Below are 24,064 nucleotides of genomic sequence, written 5' to 3' on the forward strand. Positions count from 1 at the left end.
CATCTGGCAGGTGCTTTCCATTCCTGACCACAGTGGCCAGTCCGGAGGAGCCTGAAATAAATATTTCTAGTTTCTGAGGTCTGCTGATGACCAAAGAGCAGCTGTCCTTGCAGCTAAGTGGAAGGGCACAGTATTAATTTTTCAATTCTTCAACCTAAAACTTTATTAGCCATTATTCAGAACATGCATTTGCTTATCCCTACTTGTTTAAGGGGCAAGGTTAAGAATTAAAAATGGCCGGGTGGTGGTGGCGCGCGCCTTTAATCCCAGCACTTGGGAGGCACAGACAGGTGGATTTCTGAGTTCGAGGCCGCCTGGTCTAGAGTGAGTTCCAAGACAGCTAGGGCTACACAGAGAAACCCTGTCTCGAAAAACCAAAAAGAATCAAGGGTGGAGGGCTGGAGAGATGGCTCAGCAGTTGCTTTTCTTTGCAGAGGACCCTAGATTGGTTACTAGCACCACATGGCTGCTAAAAATTGTCCTTAACTCCAAATTCAGTAGATCTTCCTTTTCCACAATTGGCAAGCATATGGTGTGTACACACATACAGACATAACATTCATATTCATAAGATAAATCTTAAAGAGGAAAAAAAATAACAATTGACAAATACCAGCAAGGGTGTCAGTTGTATTTAAGTCTTGGTTATAGGTGAAGAAGTGCCCTCATGAGGGAAAAATAGAAAGGGCACAGGAGGGCCCCTGACATCTACCTGGGCTTCCTCTTCTGAGTGAGGGTCACCACCCCAGATTAGCTATTATCAGATTAATTCGAAGACCCATCAAGGAAATACACGACACAACAGCAGTCTCTTAAAAGATTGTTCTCATACAAGATTTAATCCCCAGCACCCACCCCACCCCCAATTCACAGTGGAGGCATGGGAGATTCAGAGCAGGATCTCACTGGTACAGGACCTGGATTTGCTCCCCTTCCCTCCCCTCTTCCTATTGCCAACTCCCAAAGCATGAAGCTACACACACTCATGCAAACACGCAAAATCCCAAGCCTTTCCCTCACCTCTCTTTTTCTTTCTTCCCACATCAGAGTTCACCCGTAAGACATCTGGCTCTAAGGAAAGATGTCCAAAGTATTGAGCACCCTCAAGTGGGGAGATGCCATGATTATGCCTAACTCTCACACTCACTATGAACAGGCACCTGCCATTCCTCTTCTCACTGTTAAGTATTTTCAATCCCTGGCCTCTACCTTGTCCTTAACCAAGAGCAAAAGTGTTAGCACAACCCCCAACCTGCAGCACATGAAAATGGGCTCTGTCCAACATCCCTCACCCAAACACGGGAGTGCTGGGAGAGTGGTCCCTGAGGATCAGCAAAGGGTTAATGCAAGAGGGAAAGAGGATAGAAGAATTTGGCTTGAGCTCTGATTTTGGAGACAGAGAGGCAGTACACTGGCACAGGTTTGAGAACCACTGATCATTTAAGGGGCTTTGTTTCACATAATTTGATTCGGGACTGCAGAACACCTACCCTTCAGAAGAGTCTCTGATTACCAACACATCCTTACTAACTGGGCTCATCCTTACAGGAGTTAGGAAGCAGTATGGTAAAAAGAGCTGGTGGCTCCTGGGATGAATGCCATGGCCATTTGTAAAGTGCTACTTTGCCATCCCCCGTGGAATTATTGCTTCTCCAGAGGAGGAGCAGAGAAAGAAAAAGGAACATAAAAATGGGTATGATATTGCTTTGTTCACTGCTCAGACTGATGGTCAAATGGAGTCAAGGGTTAACAGCACCAAAGACAACCACACAGCTCCAGAAGATTCCATGAGACCTCAAAATAGGCACTCACCAACCCTACCAGCCAGCTGATCCTTTAGCTCAAGATGATATAGAGGCTCAGCCCCACATGTTCACATTTCCCAAACTCTGCAAGCACTCTGGAGTGCTCAGGGTCAGCCATCTAGAAATGAAGATGGGCTCAGAGACAGGAAGTGGGCCTGCTCCGCAGAACCAAAAGACAAACTTGCTTTGAGAACACAAATCAAATCATGGTAAAAGACACAGGTGACAACTCCTGCTGCCTGACTTCTGTGGCTCCAGTGAGGTGAGGAGAAGAGATGGGCTCTTGTATCAGTGAGGGCCCCTGAGCACCCAGACCTAAAAGCAAACAGCACTACCCCCTCAAAGGGGAATCAAATCCCTACTTTGTTGCCCGTAGTACCACCCTGATGGATAGAAGCCTCCCTTCAGGGAGTATGTTCTCACTTCAGTGACTAAGCACAGATACGGCGTCTCGAAGATACGGCGTCTCGAAGATACGGTGTCTCGCTGGCAGCAGGGTAAGAGTATGTTCTCTCAGCAGGCCTCTGCATCAGCCAGACCACCCAGCACACAGATAAAATTCAGAGGACAAGACTGGGTTCTTCCCCTGCCCCATCACAGTAAGTGGGGTAGAGGAAAATAACCTACATCACAGTGACCCCCTCAAAGGAGTCTCTCAGTGGCTCCTAGAACTGGCAGGGTCTAGCTGATTCAGCTCCGATTGGTCCAGAAGTTCAAAATCATCCCCCTCGGCATCAGTGTCCAGGTCTGAACTAGGGGCCCGGAGGAAGCCTCTTGTTGCTCTTCGGGAAGGTGGGCCAGAAGGGTCTGTCTGGGAGGCCTCTGACAAGGCTAGTTGGATCATACCCTGGGAGACCAGGCTGGCAAGATTGCTGGTAAGGTTAGATCCTCCAGGAAGGGAACTAAGCAAGAGCTCTGGAAGTGCAGCCTCATTCCGACTAGCAGGCAGGCCCTGGGTGTCCCCAGTCCCTGGTGGGGAGCGGTACATCAAGCTGGGCATCCCAATGCTGGTGTCATCCTCATCATCCAGGCCAGCAGGATCCACGTTAATGGAAGGGAAGTCTGGAAGGTCTCTGGCAAATGACTCCTCTGGATCACTGTGACCATCTAAGTCTGAGAGAACACAGCTGTGTGAAACATGGTAGCCACCTGGTCTCTGTGCCCAGACCCACAAAAAGTCAACCCCATATAACCAGGTTTTCCCCACCCTGTACTGCTTAAGCTGAAGCAAAACCTGTGAGACTGGTTAGTTTTTTTTTTGTCACCACTCAGATGGCCATGACTGCTGACGGGCAGAGAACTGCCTGTCTTCCTCTACTGTGTCCATGAGGCCAGAAGCAAAGCCTAATAAGTGACCGGGGACGTCAAGGGCAGCAGTACCAGCCATGTCGTATCACACCCTTGGGTGATGGGTGATTCTACTACTTACACCACAACACAGGAGAGGAGGGGGCACAAGCAAGCCCCTGACCAAGGAAGCTACAATACAAAAGTCAGAGTTACTATCAACTCGGGTCAAAGGTTCTTACCTTCAGAGCCTTCTGTTAGAGGTGTTTGGCCCCTTGACAGGTTAAATGTGCCATTTTCTGTACAGGAGACCTCAGCATCAGAGTGCTCCGAATCTGTGATAGCCAATTCCCTGGCAACAGTAGAATCATCCAGCTTAGAAAAAGAAAACAAGTCTGAGATGATGCCATCTGCAACTGGCTTTCCTGCAAGCCCTGGAAGATCCTCAAGCCTACCCATGAAACCAGGTATAGATGGGAACTGCATCCACAGTCTTGACTCATGAGGCTGTTTCCCTAAAGGGAACTCTTTTTCATCAACCTCTTGAGCTCAGGCAGTCTTGGGTAACCAGAAACATATACATATTAACCAAAACTCTAGATGGGTTGGCTGCTAAACCAACAGATGTCAGTTCCAGGTCCATCCATGGTGGTAGAGTAAAAGCAAACCCGAGAGAGTGTGTTGTTCCTCAGGCTCAATCTGAGTTCTAAGGTCCCACACAACCCTGGGTTCTCTCCTCAGCTCTGTACTAAGAGTAAGGGGAATCTAAGGTCTCTTGAGGGTCCATGATAGGCTTGAAACCTGGTTACCATATCAATACGTGTTGCCAGATGGATTAAAAGGGCCAGTGGGGCAGCATCCACACACAGGATACCTGAGGACAGAAGGCAGCAAGCTCCTCTTCACTGTCACTGTGGTTGTCCACGGCACGTTCTGAGTGTAGTGCTCTGCGGCGCACTATGTGGAAAGAGCAGAAGGTCCTGATGCCTTTGAGGGAAAAAAATCTCCCTTTGGACTTCAAAAGCATGTATCACAACACAAGAAGAAGCCCTCTAAATATGGTCCTAGGTCTCCATAGCAATGTCTGAAGATAAGGATGCTAAGTCTAAGTAGTAACACATGAAACTACATATCTTCTCCAATATCCCTCCTTCCAACCCAACACATCTCTAGAGATCCTGGCTAATGATAAACTACCAATCTACCCAGCAACTTTGAGGATCTCCAAGGGGTAAATACAAAGCAAGGTGGTAAGTGGGCACAGTCATAGGAAGGAGGAGGAAGCTGCTCACCTTGGGTAAATGTGGCTTTTAAGGACTGATACTTTTCAACTAGTTGGCCCAGATGAAGCTGGGCTTGGTGACCACATACGAGATTCTTTGAAGGTCAGTGCTTACTGAAACACCCAAACTGATAAGACCAAAGAGAGGGACACATTTGCACCACCCTCTTTGTGTCAGGTAGAGCTCAGGCTAATAATAGTACAGTTCTGATGTCTATGGTGGCTGTTCTCAAATCATCTCTGGAAAACAGCTTTCATTAATGGAAAGAGGCTGGCTTAGAAGTGCAAAAAACCTGCACCAACATTTACTCAGTTCAAAACCACTTGAGTCTCATGGTTAATGCAGATTATTTAAAACAGTGCACAAAACAGTCAATCCAGCACTGGGACACTTGGAAGGTGTTTCATAACAGCAGGCTGTACTACAGACCTCTTCCATATCTTTTACTCAACTTGGGAGATTTTTTCAAATCAATTTAAAATGGGATTCTAAAGCCTTTGTAAGAAGACCTGGCAAGCCTGCCTATGTTTCTCAGAAAAAGAATATTACCTTTCCTTATGACTCTGTACTCCTATCAACCACCCCCATTTCTACTTGAAAACATTACAATTACTCTTATATAGACAGTTGCCTGTGGCAGTCAGAGCACAACTGCCATGCGTGTGTCATGAGGCTCCTAGGGACTGCACCCAGGTCAGCCATCAGGCTTGGTGGCAAGCACCTCCCTCTACCTGCTGAGCCAGCTCATGGGCCCTATTCTCCCACTTTTTACTTATCCAGTTTGCGAGGCCTGGCTTCTCTTTCCCTGTTAGGTAGAAGAAAGCCTTCCTGTGACACTTACATTGCCTTTCTCTCTGCTTGGACATCATGTAGCCACGGACACTGAAGTCCAGACGCTGCAGGGCTGGCTTCAGTCGCACATAGGCTCGGTCCCACAGTCGGTGATAGATAGCAAGAGGCCACATCATAATGATGACAACTGAGAAGAGTGGAAATAGAAAGAAAATGGAGATTGCACAAAGCAGTCCTACCTGCCCCTCTGCTATTGTGTCCTTAGGACTCTGGGCAGAACAACTAGTGGTGGTCACCACCACTAGTGACCCCTACATACAGCTTTTGAGAGCAGGGGCTTCTGTAGCCATCCCCAGGATCCACATCACAGCTATACACAACACAGTATGCTATAGAACCAGGCAGTGTGGACATGTCAGTAAAGCGGTGACAACTGGCCATGTGATTCTGAGATAAAATTATGTATATAAAATACTACACATGGATGTCCAGCAAGGTGGCACTCGGGAGACAGAAGCAGGGAGATCTCTACAAGTTTGAAGCCAGCCTGGTCTACATAATGAATTCCAGAATAGCCAGAGCTGCACAGAGAAAACCTGTTTTTCAAAACCAAAAAGAAAAATGATGGGCTAAGATATACATCAGGTACAAAACACCCACCTAATATGCATGACACTCTAGACTGGATTCCCAAGCACTGTAAGCTCCCCAAAAGGAAATGGAGTTTATGCCTTTTGTGTGAAGGACCAGTTCCATGTGAAAGACATTTAACAACACTAATCATGTCCTGAATATATGGGAAAGTCATTGTTGGAGAATAAAACATAGAGGGCCTCTTCCCAGACAGCAGTTCTCAACCTGTGGGTTGTGACCCCTGTAGGGGGCGAACAATCCTTTCATAGGACTCGCATATCAGATATTTATATTATGATTCAAAACAGTAGCAAATTTAGGTTTATGAAGTAACGACAAAAATACTTTTATGTTGGAGTCCCCACAACATGAGGAACTGTATTAAAGGGCTGAAGCATTAGGAAGGCTGAGAATCTCTGTCCTAGAACCACAGTTGATGATGACAAGAAAAGCTACGAGTAACCTACAACTTGTAGGGGGAAGTACTTTCACACTTACGCATCAAGTAGGACAGCAGGAGCCCAGGGATGTAGCGGCCCAACATGGCCAAAAAGGTCAGTATCCCACAGCTCAGCAGGCAGAACTGGGAGAAGTGAGAGGCAGTATTAAGTTTCTGCTACATGTCAAGGGGGCGAGGGATTAATGAGGACACAATTAAAGAGTCTTTGTGATCGGAGTCAAGCATGGTCATGCCAGAACGACAGCCTCAGCGACCATCCAGTGGTGACTCTGTCTCGGCAGACAAGAGAACACTCCTTTCTACTCAAGCTTCCTTCACACAGAGAACCCCATACTGCTGTACCTTTCATGCCAGGAAATGAGTTTAAGTTTTAGCCAAAAATTCTCTCTGAAAACATGCATTGGTAGTGGGTTTTTTTGAGTAAAAATAAGAAAACAAAAATATTAAAACCCAACAACTTAGCATGTTTAATGTAACACAGAACACACACAAGCAAGCTTTCCTTCTCTTCTTGAGACAAGAAAATGGCCTGCTCTGTGGGGCTGGAGACATAGCTCAGCTGTAGAGCTTGCCTAGCATGCAAGAAGCCCTGAATTCATCCCTAGCACAGAAAGAAATTTAAAGAGAAAAAAGGAGAGGGGGAGGGGGAGGGGGAGGAGGAGGGGGAGAGGGAGAGAGAGAGGGGAGAGGGAGGAGAGAAGAGAGAGGCTACTCCAAGGACAAACACAGCAACCACGGAGTCAGGCTATTGCCTTTACTGTAACAGCCGGTCAGAACCGTTCCTATCACCTCCCTTTGCTTCTATGAACCTCATGTCTTTTATGAATGAAGGTACATGGGAAAATAGTGTCTCAACTTAATCTGAACTGAGCTGAAGGCCAGAGCTGAAAGTGAAAAGGGAGGTCTTACCTTGCCTGGGTTTTGCTTTTTGAAAAGCAAAAGATTCCTTATGAAAATGGTCCCACTAACCCAGACTTCAGCTACATGGTGGCAGAGCTCGGGCACGCTGAGCAACCGAGGGTGCACAAAGCCCCAACTATGGGAAAAAGAAGGGGAGCTGTGAAAGGAGACTGTTTAGGGGCCCCCATCTTGCTATGCTGACAGCCAATGCTTCCAGGTTTAAAGAGGGCTTGGGGAGCAGCTAGTCCCAGGTGCTTCAGAGGTGAAACATGTCATTCTTCTTGGCTTACCAGGTTGAAACTTGATTTTGGGGACTAGGAAGACAAACTTGTTCTGACAACTCCACCCTATGAGCAAGTGGCTCCATCCACATGTATAAACATGCCACCAGCCCCAAGGCCCTGTGTGCTTAAAAACACCGTGTTCACCATACTCAGACCATAGTAATTCTGTGCAACTGCAGTCCAGGGACACAAGTAAAAGCCTGACCAACTCCTCTGCAACTGAGAGGGAGGCATGTGAGGGCACAAAGCAAAGCCAAAATAAACCTCAGCAGAGGGAATTCCTTATCAAACATATAGGTAGGTGTATAAGGGACGAAATAAGACACAGGAGGGATCTTCAGCACTGGCTTGCAGATGCCAGGAACCAATGTTTTCTGACCCAGAACTTAAAAATGGCCACAGGTCACAGAAAACACCAAATGATGCAGTATAAAAGCCAGGAGACAATTAGTTGCCTCTAGGTTTTCACACTGTGGCTTATTAATGCAGCTGTTTCCCTGGCATGTCAGGTTGTAAGTCACTACTACTTCTTTTCCAGAAATGTCTCATCCTATAAAGATGAGAAGACACCGAGTATTCTCAACTTGAATTTTAGAATTTGTTATTACTTGAAACAGACTAGGTGTATAATGCTGTATCCAGAATATGGGGTTAAGAACATGTAACCAGAACTCAATACAACAGACTCCATTAGACAACAGAAGGGAAGTAACTAGTGCTCCATACCTCTCGCTGTCCAACGCATCAGGTCTCGGCACTACAACATTAAAAACAAACATCAGTATTAGCTGGTAGGCAGAACTAAACATGAAAATATTAGGCTGTCTGATGGTCTGTCTGTTCAAGTTTTAATATGTTTAGGAAAAAGTAAGGATTAATAGTCAATAAAAAGGAGATCCCATGTTACATTGCCAGAGTTAGGAAGCTGCAGACAATGGAATAATGGTTTATGTGTCTTCAAATGAGAAAATAAAGGGTTTTTCCATGGGGAAGGAGAAGGTACAAATGGACCACAAGAGCTACAACTAAATACTTCAGCTTCCAGCCAAGGTGTATGAGAACATGGTCCATCCATCCCTTGAGTATGTCAGATGCTCATACGTCATTGTGTGCCAAGCTTCTAAGGCATGTTGTATCTATTCCAACTCTAGAGAGCTGTCTGCTTTCTTTAGAGATACCTATTATCCGCTCTGAACAATGCAGTCTTTTGACATTTATAGACATGAGACAGGCTGATTTCTTGAACTCTATAAAATAAAGAGAGTGATGTACTTAAAAGCTATATACTGTAGTGTGAACATCCTGCCAGCACTCCAAGCTGATGTGTCCAGAATCGCCATCAGTTCTCCTTTCAGACTCGTACCTGAACCAATCTCCACTGCCTCTGCCTATAGTTGGCAAGTGCATGCAATTCTCCCACTTTTATTTTAAAGTCCCCAAGTCAACTTTTCTATTCCTAACCGTCTATTCTGTATCAATACTTAAGTCCCTCCATTTTCATACTCTCCAAAACACCCACCATCAAACTCTGGACCCCATGGTTCCCGCCCCCAAGGATACAGCTGCAGTTTCCTAGCAGAGCTTCTGCTTCCCCTTGGCTCACCCTATCCCACCCTATGAGATGCTCTCAAGTTTTTACTCTCTACTCAGTATGCAGCTCTAATTTAAAAGATCTTCAATGATCACACACTACCTAAATATCTAAGCCTAACTTTCAAGGACTTATAAATCTAAGTTCTCTCTTGAAAACAAACTCCTCATTCCTACCAAAATGTTCAATTTTCTGTTCCCAGGAGATACTTACCAAGTTGTGGTTCTTTTATGTGTATGGTTGTAGACAGGATCTTGTGTACGCAAGCTAACCTCCAACTCACTACACAGCTGAGGCTGAGTCTGAGGGCCTGTTATGCTGGCATCAAGAACCACTTGCCTGTGGTTCTTCAAGCAAGCTTCTGCCCTGCCTGGAAATGTGCTCTCCCTTTTTACGTTCATTGACTGACTGGGGATAACATACATAAATCTATCAACTACACACTACACCGTATCTCCGATTTATTCCTTGGGTTGCCATTATTTTTTCTTCAAGTGTCTATAGTTTTTTAAAAGAGAAACTATTTCTTATTGCTTATTACATAATTTAAAAGAAATTCTTGGGAAGTAAACTGATGCTGCCTGGAGCTGGGCATGGTAGTATATGCCTGTAACCCCAACAGAGAGTAAAGGCAGGAGAATTAGGAGTTTAAGGTCACCCTAAATTACACAGTGAGTTGGAAGCTAGTTTGGGCTACATAGACACTGTGTTTTTGTTTTTGTTTTTAAGCAATGGCCAGGCATAGTAGTGCACATCTTTAATCCCAGTACTCAAACAGGAGCGGTAAGTGAACCTCCATGAAACTGAGGCCAGCCAAAGCAACATAATCAGACCTGGTCTCAATAAATCAATCAATCAATCAATCAATCAATTAATCAGAAAGAGCTGGAGGGCCGGGTGGTGGCGGCGCACGCCTTTAATCCCAGCACTAGGGAGGCAGAGGCAGTCGGATTTCTGAGTTCGAGAGTTCGAGGCTAGCCTGGTCTACAAAGTGAGTTCCAGGACAGCCAGGGCTACACAGAGAAATCCTGTCTCGAAAAACCAAAAAAAAGAAAAAAAGAAAAAAAAGAAAAAAAAAAGAAAGAGCTGGAGAGATGGCTCAGCACTTAAGAGCACTGACCACCCTGGGTTCAATTCTCAGTACCCATGTGGCAGCTAACAATAGCCAATAACTTCAATTCCAGGGGAATCCTCTGTGTACATCAGATACAAGTGGTACCCAGACATACATGCGGGCAAAACATCTATTCAAATAAAATAAGAATAAATTGATGCTGTCTCAGTAGCTAACAGTATCCAGTAAGGTCATTTGAGTCTAAAAGATAAAACAGAAAATGGTAAAGACTTTGTATTCCTCAGGACGGTTACACCAGCAACATCAGCTCAGGTGGCAGACACAGATCTGCCAGCACTAATGTAGTAACAGAAAGGCAGATCTCAACTCTACAGGCCCACAGATGAGGCATAAGCTTTTCTTTTCTTACTTGTCTTTTTGAAGACAGGGTTTTCTCTATATAGCCCTGGCTGTCCTAAAACTCACTAATGCCTGCCTCTGCTTCCAGAGTGCTGGGATTAAAGGTGTACACCACCCCTGGCCTGAGGCCTAAACTTTTCAATGTCTCCTAAAGCAACTAATTCAGACTTCAGCAATTAGTCCCCAGCAACCCATACTCCTCAAAACAAACAAACAACCCTAAAGGCAAAAGTCCCTTTAAAAGGTTACCAGTTCAAAATGTTCTAAATGCTACAAATCTTACTGTTTATCTCAGGCCAAATTTTGTTCTTCCATTGGTCAATACAGACAATGATCATCAAGCTGAATGCAAGTAAAAACACAAAACGAAGGGATGTCAGTGCAAAAAACCTAGAGAAAGAAAACAGAAGAGGGTTACTAAGTAATAAAGCCAGTTCAGAAAAAAAGTGAACTCTGGGCTGGGTGAGCAGACCCAAATTCTAGTTCTAGGTTTTGGTGGTTGTTCACATGTTAACTAGTTATATATACACCTTGGTTAGGTAACTCCAATTTTCCAGACCCCAGCTATTTTCCTATGGTGATAGTAATTTCTTCTGTTAAAGTAAAGGACTAAATCAAATAACCTCCTGGACACCCTTCCAACCTTTCAGTCTATTCAGCAGGGACAAGTTGTGACAAAAGCAATTATTTATTTACTAAAGTTAAGCCCTAATACAAGTCAATAACTGACACACACACATAACAACACATTTAATTTAATTAGGTATGCTATTACAGATGAAAGGACCAAGCTGCTCCCCCAACCAAAGTGACTCAATTAAGGTCACACAGAAAGCCAACACTCAAGGTATATCTAAAAGATACTTCAGGATTAGCACCAATACTTAAACTCTCGTAAAGAAACCCATAGGAAAAAACAGGTGTAGTGCTCCATGCCTGTAATCTCAGCACTTGGAAGGTGGAGACAGGATGATCATCTTCAGCTAAATCATGAGTCAGTCTAGGACCAGCCTAGGCTATCTGAGACCTCCTCACCTTGGGGATGGACTGTTACTGAAGCTAGATATAAGCGAACCCTGTATCATATCACTTATGATTACAGATGCAAACTCTTTAATAAAATATAATCAAAATAAAATTTAACAGTATATTAAAAAATTATACAGCATAGCCAAGTGAGATTTGTATTTATGAGTGTAAATGGGAACACTCTCATACATGTATGTGCTGTACATGGAGCATGCTTCATCTCCACACTCCCATTTCTCACTCGCTGCATCAAGTAGGAATGTATGTAGGCCAGAAATCTCTATCACTCCAGACAGGTCTTCCAATACAGTCCTGGCAGCCCTAGAACTATGTAGTCCAGGGTGGCCTGAAACTCACAGAGCCCTGCCTACCTCCACCTGAGTCTTGGAAAGGTGTGACCCACTATACATGGCATTCCACTTTATCATTTAAAACAGAGTTTCTACTGAATCCAGAGCTCATCAACAGGAAAGACTTCTGGCCAGAGTTCCAGGGATCTGCCTGTCCCTGACCCCTCACTGGGGATACAGATATGTGAGCACACCAGGCTTTTCCATGACTGGTGGAGACCCATGCTCAGATCCTCCTGCTTGCATGTCAGGAGCTTTAACATATTTTCAGCTTCCCATTCCCAAGTTGGGTGTATCTTACAACAACAAGAGTCAGCAAGATCAATAACGTAGCACACCATCCCCTCAATAAAATGAGGGGACTGGTTGGTAGAGTGCTTGTCTAGCATGCATGAAGACCATGGATTCAATCCCCAGGACTACATAAACCAGGCATGCTAGTGCAGGCATATAGCCATCTTTCCAGAATGCACATTTTTAAGAGCTGAAGTACTCTCTTGTTTCAGCCTTCAAACTCTGAGACTACAATCAAATACCACTGCACCAAGCAAGATACAGCTTTTATGTAAGAGGGACAGAGAGATGGTTTGGTGGGTAAACTACTTGTAGCACAAGAACCTAAGAACCTGAATTGGATTCCTAGAATCCAAAGTGGAGGGAGAGAAGGACTTTGGAAAGTCATCCTTTGACTTCCTCGTGTATATATCTACACCAGCAGACAGGTAGGTTGTCTGGGTGTACAAAGTCTTTGATCCTGAGCCAGGAAGGAGAAGCAGGAGAAGCAGGACAAGCCAAGCAGCTCCACAGAGTTTAATACCACACTAGGCCCATGAGACAGTCTCCAAATAATAAAATAGGCTGGACATGGTGGCATATGCTTTTTATCCCAGCACTTGGAAGACAGAGGCAGAGTCCAGCCTGATCTATATAGTGAGTTTCGGGACAGCCAGACAAACCCTGTCTCAAAAAAATAAAATAAAAGTAAATTTTTAAAAAATTAAAAGCTAGGGCTAGAGATATGGCTCAGTGTTTAGGAGCACTGACTGCTCTTCCAGAGGTCCTGAGTTCAATTCCCAGCAACCGCATGGTGGCTCATAACCATTTGTAATGGGATCTGATACCTTTTTCTGGTGTGTCTGAAGAGAGCAAAATGTTCTCATATACATAAAGTAAATAAACCTTTAAAAAAATTTAAATACAAGACACTCAGATCAATCTCCAGCACCAAAAGTAAAGAAGACTATCTGAGCATATATGTGAAGACAAACTCACTCACAGTAATTGCCAAAGGAAATTCAGATTTTGTCTACAGACATTTCTGTACAATAAACATCACTGCATACTACCTGCACGCTTTTTAAAAATAAAATATATTAAAATGAAGGAAGAAAGGAAATGAGAGATTTCCGGGTTCTTGTCCACTTGAGATATCTGCAGTTGGGGAGTTGGTGAAAAGTTGTCTCTTCCTGTGTGAACATGGTGCGGACCAAAGCAAACTACGTCCCAGGAGCCTACAGAAAAGTGGTGGCTTCTCAAGCCCCCAGGAAGGTGCTTGGCTCCTCCTCCTTTGTCAACAATTCTTCCTCAAGTTCGTGAAGAAAAGCTGAAAATAAGTATGCAGGAGGGAACCCAGTCTGTGTGCGCCCAACTCCCAAGTGGCAAAAAGGCATCGGGGAACTCTTCAGTCTGTCTCCTAAAGATTCTAAGAAAGAGAACCAGATTCCTGAAGAAGCAGGAAGCAGTGGCTTAGGAAAAGCAAAGAGAAAAGCATGTCCTTTGCAACCTGATCACAGAGATGATGAAAATGAATAGAACTTACACATCTGAATAATGTCTTCAGTTTACTTACATATTCTAGGATGTAAATTTGGTTAAATGAGTTTGTCCAATTGGCTTGTTGATGAAAAAAAAAATGAGGCTAGAATTTAACCCTTCAAAAGAAGCCAGCTATAAAAGTGGAGAATTTTCATAATTTGTATATTTGAATTGCATACTTGAATTTATGTCATATGCTCCTTCTTTTATCTGTTAAGCTTCTTCCTAAAAATCAACATTACCTGATGTTCTAATTACTAACCTATTGTCTTTGCTTAGATTTTTGTACTGATGCCATTTTATGGGCGTTGATTATGGAAATAGTGCCATATGGTTATGGCATGTTTGCTTTAAAAATTTGACTTAGTCTTTTTTACATTAAAAAATTCAATATTAGCCGGGCGGTGGTGGCGCACGCCTTTAATCCCAGCACTTGGGAGGCAGAGGCAGGCGGATTTCTGAGTTCGAGGCCAGCCTGGTCTACAGAGTGAGTTCCAGGACAGCCAGGGCTATACAGAGAAACCCTGTCTCGAAAAACCAAAAAAAAAAAAAAAAATTCAATATTAAAAAAAAAAAAAGAAAGAAAGGAAATGAGAATCAGGAATCCAGTCACCAGTGATAACTCTATTCCAGTTCCCCTACCCACCATTTAAAGGGCACAATTACACATGAGATTAAAGAACAAAAGCAGCTTAGCAGAGACAGCCGGAGGAGCTACCCCAGGTCATTAGCCTCCTCAAAGCCAGTATATCTTCCCAACAAAGAAGCAACTTCAACAAGGCCACACTAAGGGCTCTGCTACCCAGTACTTGAAGGTGATCTCTGAGGGGCAAGCCAGGCTACAATCACCCCTTCCCAGAGCACTGACTGCTGACAAGAAGACTCAGGCGAGAGGAGGATGCTTCCCTCTCCTTTAGAGGGTCATTTTCCAGCCAGGCAGAATAACACATGCCTGTGAACCCAGCACTTAGGAGGTGAAGGCAGTAAGATCAAGAGTTCAAGATCACCCTCAGCTATACAGAGTTTGTTGCCAACCTGGGCTACATGAAACCTTGTCTCAAAACAAACAAAAAAATCATTTCTCCCAAACTAGACTATCTTATAGTAGCCTGTCACAACCCTATTCCTATTCCCACTGCCTGTCTTATCTGAACAAACAAATCTGAGGGCGTACTAGCTGTGGACGAGCAGCCCACGCACAGATAATAAAGGCAGGGCATGGCAGTGGGTACCTTTAATTTCAGGAATTGGGAGGCAAAGGGAAGAGGATCGACACAGACCTCTGTGAGGAGCCAGTGATATTCTGAGACCCTGTCTCAAAGCAAATAAAACAACAAAGTAATAAAGCATGTGCCTTACAAAGTACAGTTGTGTGTGTTTACAATATCACGGGACAAAGTAACGATAAGGGAGGAGGGTGTATAAAATGATTTGATCAGACAAGGGATAAGAAGACAAAGAGCAAGGAAACAAACGGTAAGACATCCAGACAAGAGGAATAAGAAGAAAAGACATCCAGGCTAGGAGCAGGGCTGCACACCTATAATCCTAGTACTGAGGAGCTGAAGCAGGAGGATCAACAGTTTGAAACTAGTCTAATCTATAATGAAATCCTTCTAGAATACACAAAACACTTTCAGCAACTACAATCTGCATAAAAACTTTTCAACTAAGCAAAAAGCACCTACAAATACAGCTAAATAGGAATATGCACACATGAATTAGTCACCTGGGGACTCCTCTTGTCTGTGTGTCTTTCTGATCATTATGGGCTCATCTCTCTTTTCTTAATGATTTTCCTTATTTCTAAGGCCAAGCATATTTGTTAAAGGTTTAGAAAATGCAAGAAATACTCAGCGCTCAAAGAGCAGAGGCAGGCGGATCTCTGTGAGTCTGAAGCCAGCTTGGTCTACAGAGTGAGCTTCAGGAAAGCCAGGACTACAGAGAAATTCTATCTCAAAGAACAAACAAAAAGAACTAACAAAATAAAAATGAGTATATCAGTATAAAATAACCTGGTTTACACAGTAGCTCACACTCTAGCTACCTAGAAAGACAGGAAAAAGTGGAGAAAGGGAGAGATGGAGAGGAAGGGGTGCAGAGGAAGGAGGAGAAAAAAGAAAAGAAAGAAGAGAAAAAGAGAAAGGAAAAGAAGGGAGAAAGAGAATTAAAACTCTGTATCTGACCAGGCTTCTGAAGTCACCGCCAATTTACAGGAAACATGAGACAGAAGAACATGCTAAGCCCCAGGGAGGCAGCCAGCAGGGTCTCAAGGGCACTCTCTGGACAAAGGATCTGCTCAGGGCAAACAGTCACAGTATATACACTTTGTTTTTATATGTTTATTCATTTATTAACCTTGCAAGTGAATAAAGTTTTTTATTTTGTTTTATTTTTATGCCAAGAAGTAGTATTTTTTGAGGGAGATTAAAAAAAAAACCCACAAACATTTCAACACTGCATGAAATCATTTTCCATATGATAAAGTTAGTGGCATTTTAAATGTCTATTTTACAGAGGCATATGTAACGATTAATACCTTATCAGTGGGAGGCCATGGCTCAGGATAAAGGCACTGGCCACCAAACACTGCAACCTGATTTCAATTCCTGGAACATACAGTAGGAGAATAGAGCCAGACTCTATAGGCAAGCTATCCTTTGATCTCCACATTTGTGGCCCTGAGTGTGTACACACATACAAAAATGGGAACTGGAAAGATGGCTGGGGGGTTAAGAGTACTTGTTTTTGCAGAAGACTTAGGTTCTATTCCTAGAACCTACATGGAGGTTCACAACCATCTATAACTTCATTCCTGGAGAACTGGACAAGTCCTCTGAAGCCACTAGGTATATACATACTATACAACATCATGCAGGCAGAACCCTCGTGCACATAAAAGACTGGGCTTAGTCAAGTCTAATAACAAACAAATGTACACAAACAAACCACTGGGAAGTAAAATGTAATGGTTTGAATGAGAATGTTTGAATGTTCTGTCCCCAGTTAGTGGGTCTATTTGGGAAGGATTAGGAGGTATGACCTTTTGGAAGAGGTGTGTCACTGGGGATGGGCTTCAGAGTTTCAAAATCACATGCCAATCCCAGTGTCTCTTTCTCTTTATGCTGTCTGAGGATCTGGATATAAAATTCTCAGCTCCTACTTTAACACCATGCCTGTCTGTTTCCCGACTAACCATTTAAAATTGTAATAAGCAAGCTCCCAATTAAATATTTCTAAGAGTTGCCTTGGTCATGGTGCCTCTTCAAGCTAGAAAACAATAACTAAGACATATATATTATACCTAATTTTAAAAACTTTTTTATTTAATACATAAGCATGTTTTCTCATGGTGCAGGTACCTTTACTACCAGCACTTGGGACAGGGAGGGGAGGTGGAGGCAGACAGATCTCTGTGAGTTTAAGGCTAGCCTAGTCTACAAAGCAAATCCAGGACAGCCAGGACTTGTTACACAGAGAAGCCCTATCTGGAAAAACCAAAACTAAAACAAGCAAAAAAGGATTACATCATATATAACTACTTTTTTGCCAAATGCACACACTCAGGAAGCAGAAACAGGTGAGTTCAAGGGCAGCCAGGACTACAGTGTGAGTTGTAGGACAACCAGTGTTACACAGAGAAACCAGGTCTCAGAAAGACAATCAAAAACAAAACAACAACAAAAAACCAACCAACCAAACAAACAAACAAATAAAACCCCCTAAGGCTGGGGATGTGACTTAGAGCTTACAATGCACAAGGTCCTGGGTTTGAGCCCAATCACTACATAAACTGGGCATAGTGGTATGCACAAGTAATTCCAGCACCAGGGAGGTAGGGGTGGAACGATCAGGAATTCAAGGTAATTCCTGGCTACAAAAGGCGGCCTGGACTACAGGAGATCCCAACTCAAAACAAAAAGCAAGAAATATATGAATAAATACACAAAATAAACAAAAAACCAGCCGGGCGATGGTGCCGCGTGCCTTTAATCCCAGCACTTGGGAGGCAGAGGCAGGCAGATTTCTGAGTTCGAGAGTTCGAGGCCAGCCTGGTCTACAGAGAGAGTTCCAGGACAGCCAGGGCTACACAGAGAAACCCTCTCTCAAACCCCGCCCCCCAAAAAACAAAACAAAACAAAAAACAAAAAACAAAAACTGGGCCAGTGAAATGGTTCAGAGAATAAAAGCAAATGCCAAGCAAGCCTGATGACCTAACTTTGATCCCTGGAACCAACAGCAGAAAGAGTAAATTAACTCTCCAAAATGGTCCTCTGACCTGCACACACACCAGGGCTGGTGCCTGCCTATAATCAATCAATCAATCATTCAATCTCTCCCCCCCCCTCTCACGCACACACACACACACACACACACACACAATACGTACACATACAGAAGAATAATAAATTAAAAAGAAATAAGAAAGAGGAGCTGCACTGCACAACATGAAACACAAACCTCTGACCCTACCTGTAATTAAACAGGTAGAACGTTAGGTCATGAAGCATTCATTACTTTTTATAACAACATCACCATAGATTCACCCTTTAAAACACCTAATTCAACGGTCTGGAGCATATCCAGAGTTGTGCAACGGTCACCATTATCTAACTTCAGGGAATCATCATCAACCTCGATAACCGTGTCCCCATTATCAGTCACTCCCTGACCCCTCTGGCCTCAGAAGAGGTGCTAATCATTTAGCTTAGCAAATGTTGCCAAACTACTTCCTAGAAAAACCATCCAAAGTTGGCTTCTATCAGTTATAATTCAGTTTTCTCATATATTCCCAAGAATTAAACATTATCAGTTCTTAAAACGTAATAAGCAGCTAGGCAGAGTGGTGCACAACTTTGATATCAATACTCAGGAAGCAGTACCAAAACTCTAAGTTCTAGGACATCTGTGGCTACATACTGAGACCCTGTCTCAAAATAAAATAAAAGAAATAAAACTTAGTAAGCAGAAACTGGTAACACAACTTGATTTCTATTTATTTTTTAAATTAATTTATCCTATATGTATGAACGTTTCACCTGCATGCATATACATGTACCACGTGCCTGCCAGATGGTCTCCAGGACTGGAGATGCTGTGAGCCACCATGTGGGTGGGTGCTGGGAATCAAACCTAGTTCCTCTGCAAAAACAAGAGCTCTTAACACCTGAGACATCACTTCAGCCACTACACTTGAATTTTTAAAAGACCAGTGACAGTCAAGTTTTATATATCCACTATTTTTCCTTTTTGAGAAGGAAGGTATCGAGACAGTCTCATGTAGCCCAGGATGGCCTAGAACTCACTAGATAGCTGAGGATGACCTTTAACTCCTGATTCTCTTGCTATAACACACACACACGCCTAGATTATGGGCTTGCACCCCATCACATGTGGGTTTTCCTTTTGTAAACGGTTCTTTTATTTGTTGGGGGCTAAAATCCAATTAAACTGCAAGCCCAAATAAAATGTATTCCTTGGAATAGCTATTTGTTGTTCAAAAAGACCATGAGAAATCCTAGAAATAGTTTTCTGAGAGTTAGCTACAGCACGGATTTCCAGTAGTAACAGAACTGTTATATAAATAATAATAATTTGCCTAGCATACAGGAGGCTCTGGGCTCAATCCACAGTAACACATACAATCATAAACAATGACAACCCATCTATTTTCAATCAAAGAAGATGCTGTTTCTGGGTTTTTTGTTGTTACAGAGCACACTTGTCTCTGTGGCACTTCAGAACAAAGCATCCCATTCTATGGGGACAAGGATCCTGTTATTGTGCAGCACTTGCGACTGCCTAGTTAATGAGCCAGTAAATGAAAAGGAAAAAAAATTAACCCAACCTATATCACATAATGATAGCTGCTGCTTGTGTGCGCTTGTGCACACACACCCCACCCCCACACAGAAGTGAAACCAGCTACATGCTAATGACCTACCCAACTCTTAAATAGAGAAATCGTCAACCTTACAATTACAGACAAAACTCCAAGGCAAGGCTGGTTGCAAGGCTCAGAGATTATGAAGCCATAGGTTTAATTCCAGCATAAAAACAAACAAATGACTAATCAATCAACCTTTAAGACAAAGAGGTAAAGCTGAGGAAGATATAATTAGTAGCCTGCTAGGTTACCAACCAGACAAGAGAGCCCTATCAACGCAATAGACTCCCAAGAGCATAGGCCAACTTTGGCTGCACAGACCCAAAAGCAAAAAGACAAGAAAGAATCAATCATCAGAAACACTTGTCAATCAGTTTCAAAGTTTGCCTTTTTTTTTTTGAGACAGTCCATGTAGTCCCCGCCAGGAACTCACTATATAAAACAGGCTTGTCTTGATCTCAGAGACCTGCCTCCGGAGTGCTAGCAGTTTGCACCACTCTGGTTCCACAATTTTTTTCTTTTCCCTGCAGAATAAATGTCTATTGAAACGGTCTTTCCTTATCATTTAAAGAAAAACTAAAATCTTAAATGTTTACTTTTCTAAACATCTCCAGAACTCATTAAAGAAGAGGAAGAAGAGGAAGAGGAAAAGGAGGATGAGAAAAGGCTGGGTGGTGGTACACACTTTTAATCCCAGCAGTTGGAAGACAAGAGGCAGGTGGATCTCTGAGTTCAAGGCCAGCCTGGTCTACAGAGAGTAATCCTGTCCTTAGGGAAAAATAAGGTGGGGAGGGGCATGGGTAGTACATGCTCTCCCTTCCGTTTCCTATTGGTTCTTAGTTGGATTCTAACTTTGTAAATGAGAACTGTTGTATACCTTTAATCATTTCTCAGATCACTTTTAATTTTGTTTAGGAAAAAAAAAATCTTTTTAAAAATTTATTCGAATAACATAGTCCATAATCATGGATCCCCTCCAAGTACAAAGAGTTAACACTGGTTAAGATTGGTGACTGTGAAGCAATCCCCAAGAGTTCAACAGGGCATCAGTTGTGGGCTATGCTCATGTCCCCAAAGGCTACTTAGAATCACAGGGACAACAATGGACAGGCACCCCACCGTCTATGACCACCGGTGAGCTCTGTGCTGCTCATGAAGTTAGGCCAGAGTGCCTGCTCACTCCCAGGGCTCCTATACCCTCAAGCTCCCTTACCGCCTATCAGTCTGATCAAGGTTCCTGGGACCTGTCCTTTTCTGATCCTGTCAGGACTCGCTCCTGCTGACTCTCATGGTCGCCCTGTGGACCACTCACCTGCAGATAGGGTGAGGTTAATGAAAAAGTAAGCTTTTAGAGGGAGGCCATCATTATCCTAAAGACAGTAACAGATCAGGGACCAGAAAGGATGCGGGTTACAAGATTTTTGATAGGGTCGCCCTGAGTCCTCTGGAACCCGGGAGGGGACATACATTGTGGCACTACCACAGGGATTTCCTTTATGAACCTATTGTGTTTAGAAAGCAAGACAGCATATTCACAGGTAAGGGAAAACTACACAAGAGAATGCACAACACTAAAAGCACTATGTGCCCTGAATTAGGAGGACTTGAAAACAAAGTTCTTTCAAAGAGTGTGTGTGTGTAAGTCAGCCGACAGCTGGGTCAGGGCATCAGGTTTGGAGGTAGACTCCATTACCCTAAGGTGGACTCCAGCACTCAGGTGATTTCTCTGTACTACTAACTAATCTTCTGACACATGGAACCCCCTCAGCTTTTGATGCATCGTTCGTTATTCCTGATAAGTAACGAGAAGTATTTCAGATTTGTTGTTTCTGGCCTTAGTGACACTTCTTCAAAACACTGAAAATCTAAAACAGTCATTCTTTACTTTGCTAAGTGAAATGTCAGTATCACAAAGACACTGCTGACAAGTGAACTGTTTATTTAACCCTCGAACTTTGAAGGAAGTTCACTCCTCCCAAAACAATCCTATGATTGCCAATGTCTGACTACTTTAGACCCTTAGACCTTAATACTATCTGTACCCTCCCCAAGGCATGAGTCCCCTCTCTACATGACAAGCTCAAGTGTTCTGTAAGTCTTAGACCACCCTCACTTTGGTGGATCTCTCCCCCACCTCCTGTATTGTGGCTAAAAGCAGGCAAACTACCAGGAAACGCCAGAGATAAACATCAGTCACAATTTTTAAGAGGGTCCAAAGCACAAGAGGGGCTCTGAGAAAGATTCTAAACACAGACTTAGCCTAAGTAAACAACACTGGTACAGCCTGGTGGCCAATGTCCACAGTCCCAATCTTTAGGAGCGGGGAGCAGGAAGATCAGAAGTTCAAGGCCTGCTACGTGGAGTGGATATTTGGAACCAAAAAAAAGAATACACTGTTGAGGACCAGCAAATACTGTTGCAGTTTTCAAACGTGTTCAGGGCTGGAGAGATGGAGAGTGGCTAAGAGCACACACTGCTCTTCCAGAGAAGTTCCGTTCCCAGCACCTCCACTGGCAGCTCAGCCAGCTCCAGCTCCAGGGGATCCAGTGCCTCTAAGCCTCCACAAGTACCCACAACTCAGTCACATACTCCCTCACCCCCCCACACACACATAATTAGAATAATAAAAACAAATCTTTAAAAACGTTTCATCAGCCAGGCATACTGGTGAACTCCTTAAATCCCAGCACTTGGGAGGCAGAGGCAGGTAGATCTCTTGAGTTTGAGGTCAGTCTGGTCTACACACAGAGTTACAGGGCTATGCAAAGAATCTCTAACTCAGTTTTTTAAAAAAAAGGTTCAGTCAGAACTGCCCATGATGTACACTGAAGCCCACATTCTAAAAACTGGTTTAATAAACATCAATTTCTTTTTCCTGGAGGGTCTGACTGGACAAACACTAACAATGGGGAGGAAGCTGATATCTGAGGTCAAGAAAGAAGCATTACCAAAAATAGAACACTTGCCTAGCATACACAAGGTCCCGGGTACAAGCTCCAGAAACACACACACACACACACACACACACCACTTTGTTGTTTCAGGCTTAGTCAAGATAGTGTCATCTCTTCTGGTTATAGAGGCCTCAGTAATGTGTCAGTTCCCTTGGAATTTGATCAGTATTATGGTTATTAATAAACCCAAACCATGGCCGGGACATTCGATGAAGCCCAAACTCCTCCTAGGTGCTCTCGTTTTTCTACAGAATGAAACACACTTTAACATAAAGCCACATGTCCCGGTAAAGAGAACTGACAGCTCTCAGACAGCCTCAAAACCCTTGAACTTTAAACCACGTCTAAGGTCTTTCTAATATCTTGGGAGAAGAGTTGTAATCCTAAGTGACTCTGAAACAGATGAAATCTCATCACTGTTTTGTAATTCTTTTTCTTAAGACATCTATTTTTCTCTCAAGCTGAAACTCCATACCAATTTCACCAACTTGACTGGGTGAAACAGTATTTAACATGCTAATCCATGATAACCGGCTCAAGCTTGTTTTCCTCCTCACACCCATGGATACCTTTTTTTTTTTCAAGCCCTTAATGCCTCTCCTCTCACCCAGTCAAGTAAATCCAGTAAGTTAAAATCTCTGGGAACTACTACACTGGGACAAGCAAGAGAAACGGAGGAAATGGTCTCAAAGTGAAATCGCATTCTCTAACAAGAGGCACTCCGGCTTACTGCGACCGACTCGGGATGTTACGAGAAGCTCGCGGAGAGTGTCCGGAGCGAGGGTAGGGGCGCGGGTAAAGCGGGGAAGACCGGGAAGGCTCTGCGAGCACCCGGGGTGCAAAAGCCTGGAGGCGGGAAGGATGTAGGGGAAAGTGAAGCATCATTAGGTAAGTATGAGAAGCAGCCAGGGCGGCGAAAGGAAACAGGGCAGGGCAGGTGAGACAGACCCCCAGAGCAACCTGACGAATTCCCGCCTAGTAGAGTCAGCGAGGGTCCGGGTCTCTCACCAGAACGCCGCGTTCAGCCCCAGGCACCACAGGGCGCTCCTGGCCGGCCGCTCCCACACCAGGGCTGCCTGCACCCGGCTCAGCAGAGGTTCGTAAGGCCCCAGCACCTCCACCAGGGCCCGCTGCGCCGCCTCAACCTGCTGGTCGCGCTCCCAGGAGCCGGACATAGCTCGGCGGCCCCTGAAAGCCAACCCCGAAGCTGGGCCCGGGGCCGCAGCCACCCCTTCAGCCTCCTCCATCTCCCCTCCAGCAGCCACAACATCCGGGGCCACTGCCCGGCAGTCACAATAACACCAACTGCGCAGAAGCGCGATTTGGCTGCGGCGAGGCGGAGAAGGGCGGGGGGTGCAGAGGGGGAGTGGGTAAGCCGGTTCGTCCCACGCGCGCATGCGCATAAGCGTCTGTGCGCATTCACCAGACGGAAGAGAACTCTGCGTCAAAAAAACGTTCCCGGCGCTGAGCGCGATTCGGAGCCGCGCACGCGCAACCTGCACTACTGAAGCCCAATGAAG

At 44.2% G+C, this 24,064-nt stretch overlaps 1 protein-coding gene and 1 pseudogene across 1 annotated transcript; one reads left to right on the forward strand and one right to left on the reverse strand.

Moving 5' to 3' along the window:
- Positions 1–820: 820 nt before the first annotated feature.
- On the reverse strand, positions 821–23,813 carry Retreg3 (reticulophagy regulator family member 3). Its single transcript, XM_028780344.1, has 9 exons — positions 23,553–23,813; positions 10,793–10,899; positions 8,171–8,201; positions 7,170–7,296; positions 6,299–6,383; positions 5,217–5,354; positions 3,967–4,049; positions 3,335–3,467; positions 821–2,918 (listed from the first exon to the last, which is right to left on the reverse strand). Exons 1-9 carry the CDS (start codon positions 23,789–23,791, stop codon positions 2,461–2,463), a joined length of 1,401 nt encoding a protein of 466 aa, XP_028636177.1. The 5' UTR covers positions 23,792–23,813; the 3' UTR covers positions 821–2,460.
- Positions 13,365–13,700, forward strand: LOC114631977 (annotated as a pseudogene).
- Positions 23,814–24,064: the final 251 nt, after the last annotated feature.

The sequence above is a fragment of the Grammomys surdaster genome, unplaced genomic scaffold, assembly GCF_004785775.1.
Source record: "Grammomys surdaster isolate TR1022 unplaced genomic scaffold, NIH_TR_1.0 371, whole genome shotgun sequence".
In the NCBI taxonomy this organism is placed as follows: domain Eukaryota; kingdom Metazoa; phylum Chordata; class Mammalia; order Rodentia; family Muridae; genus Grammomys; species Grammomys surdaster.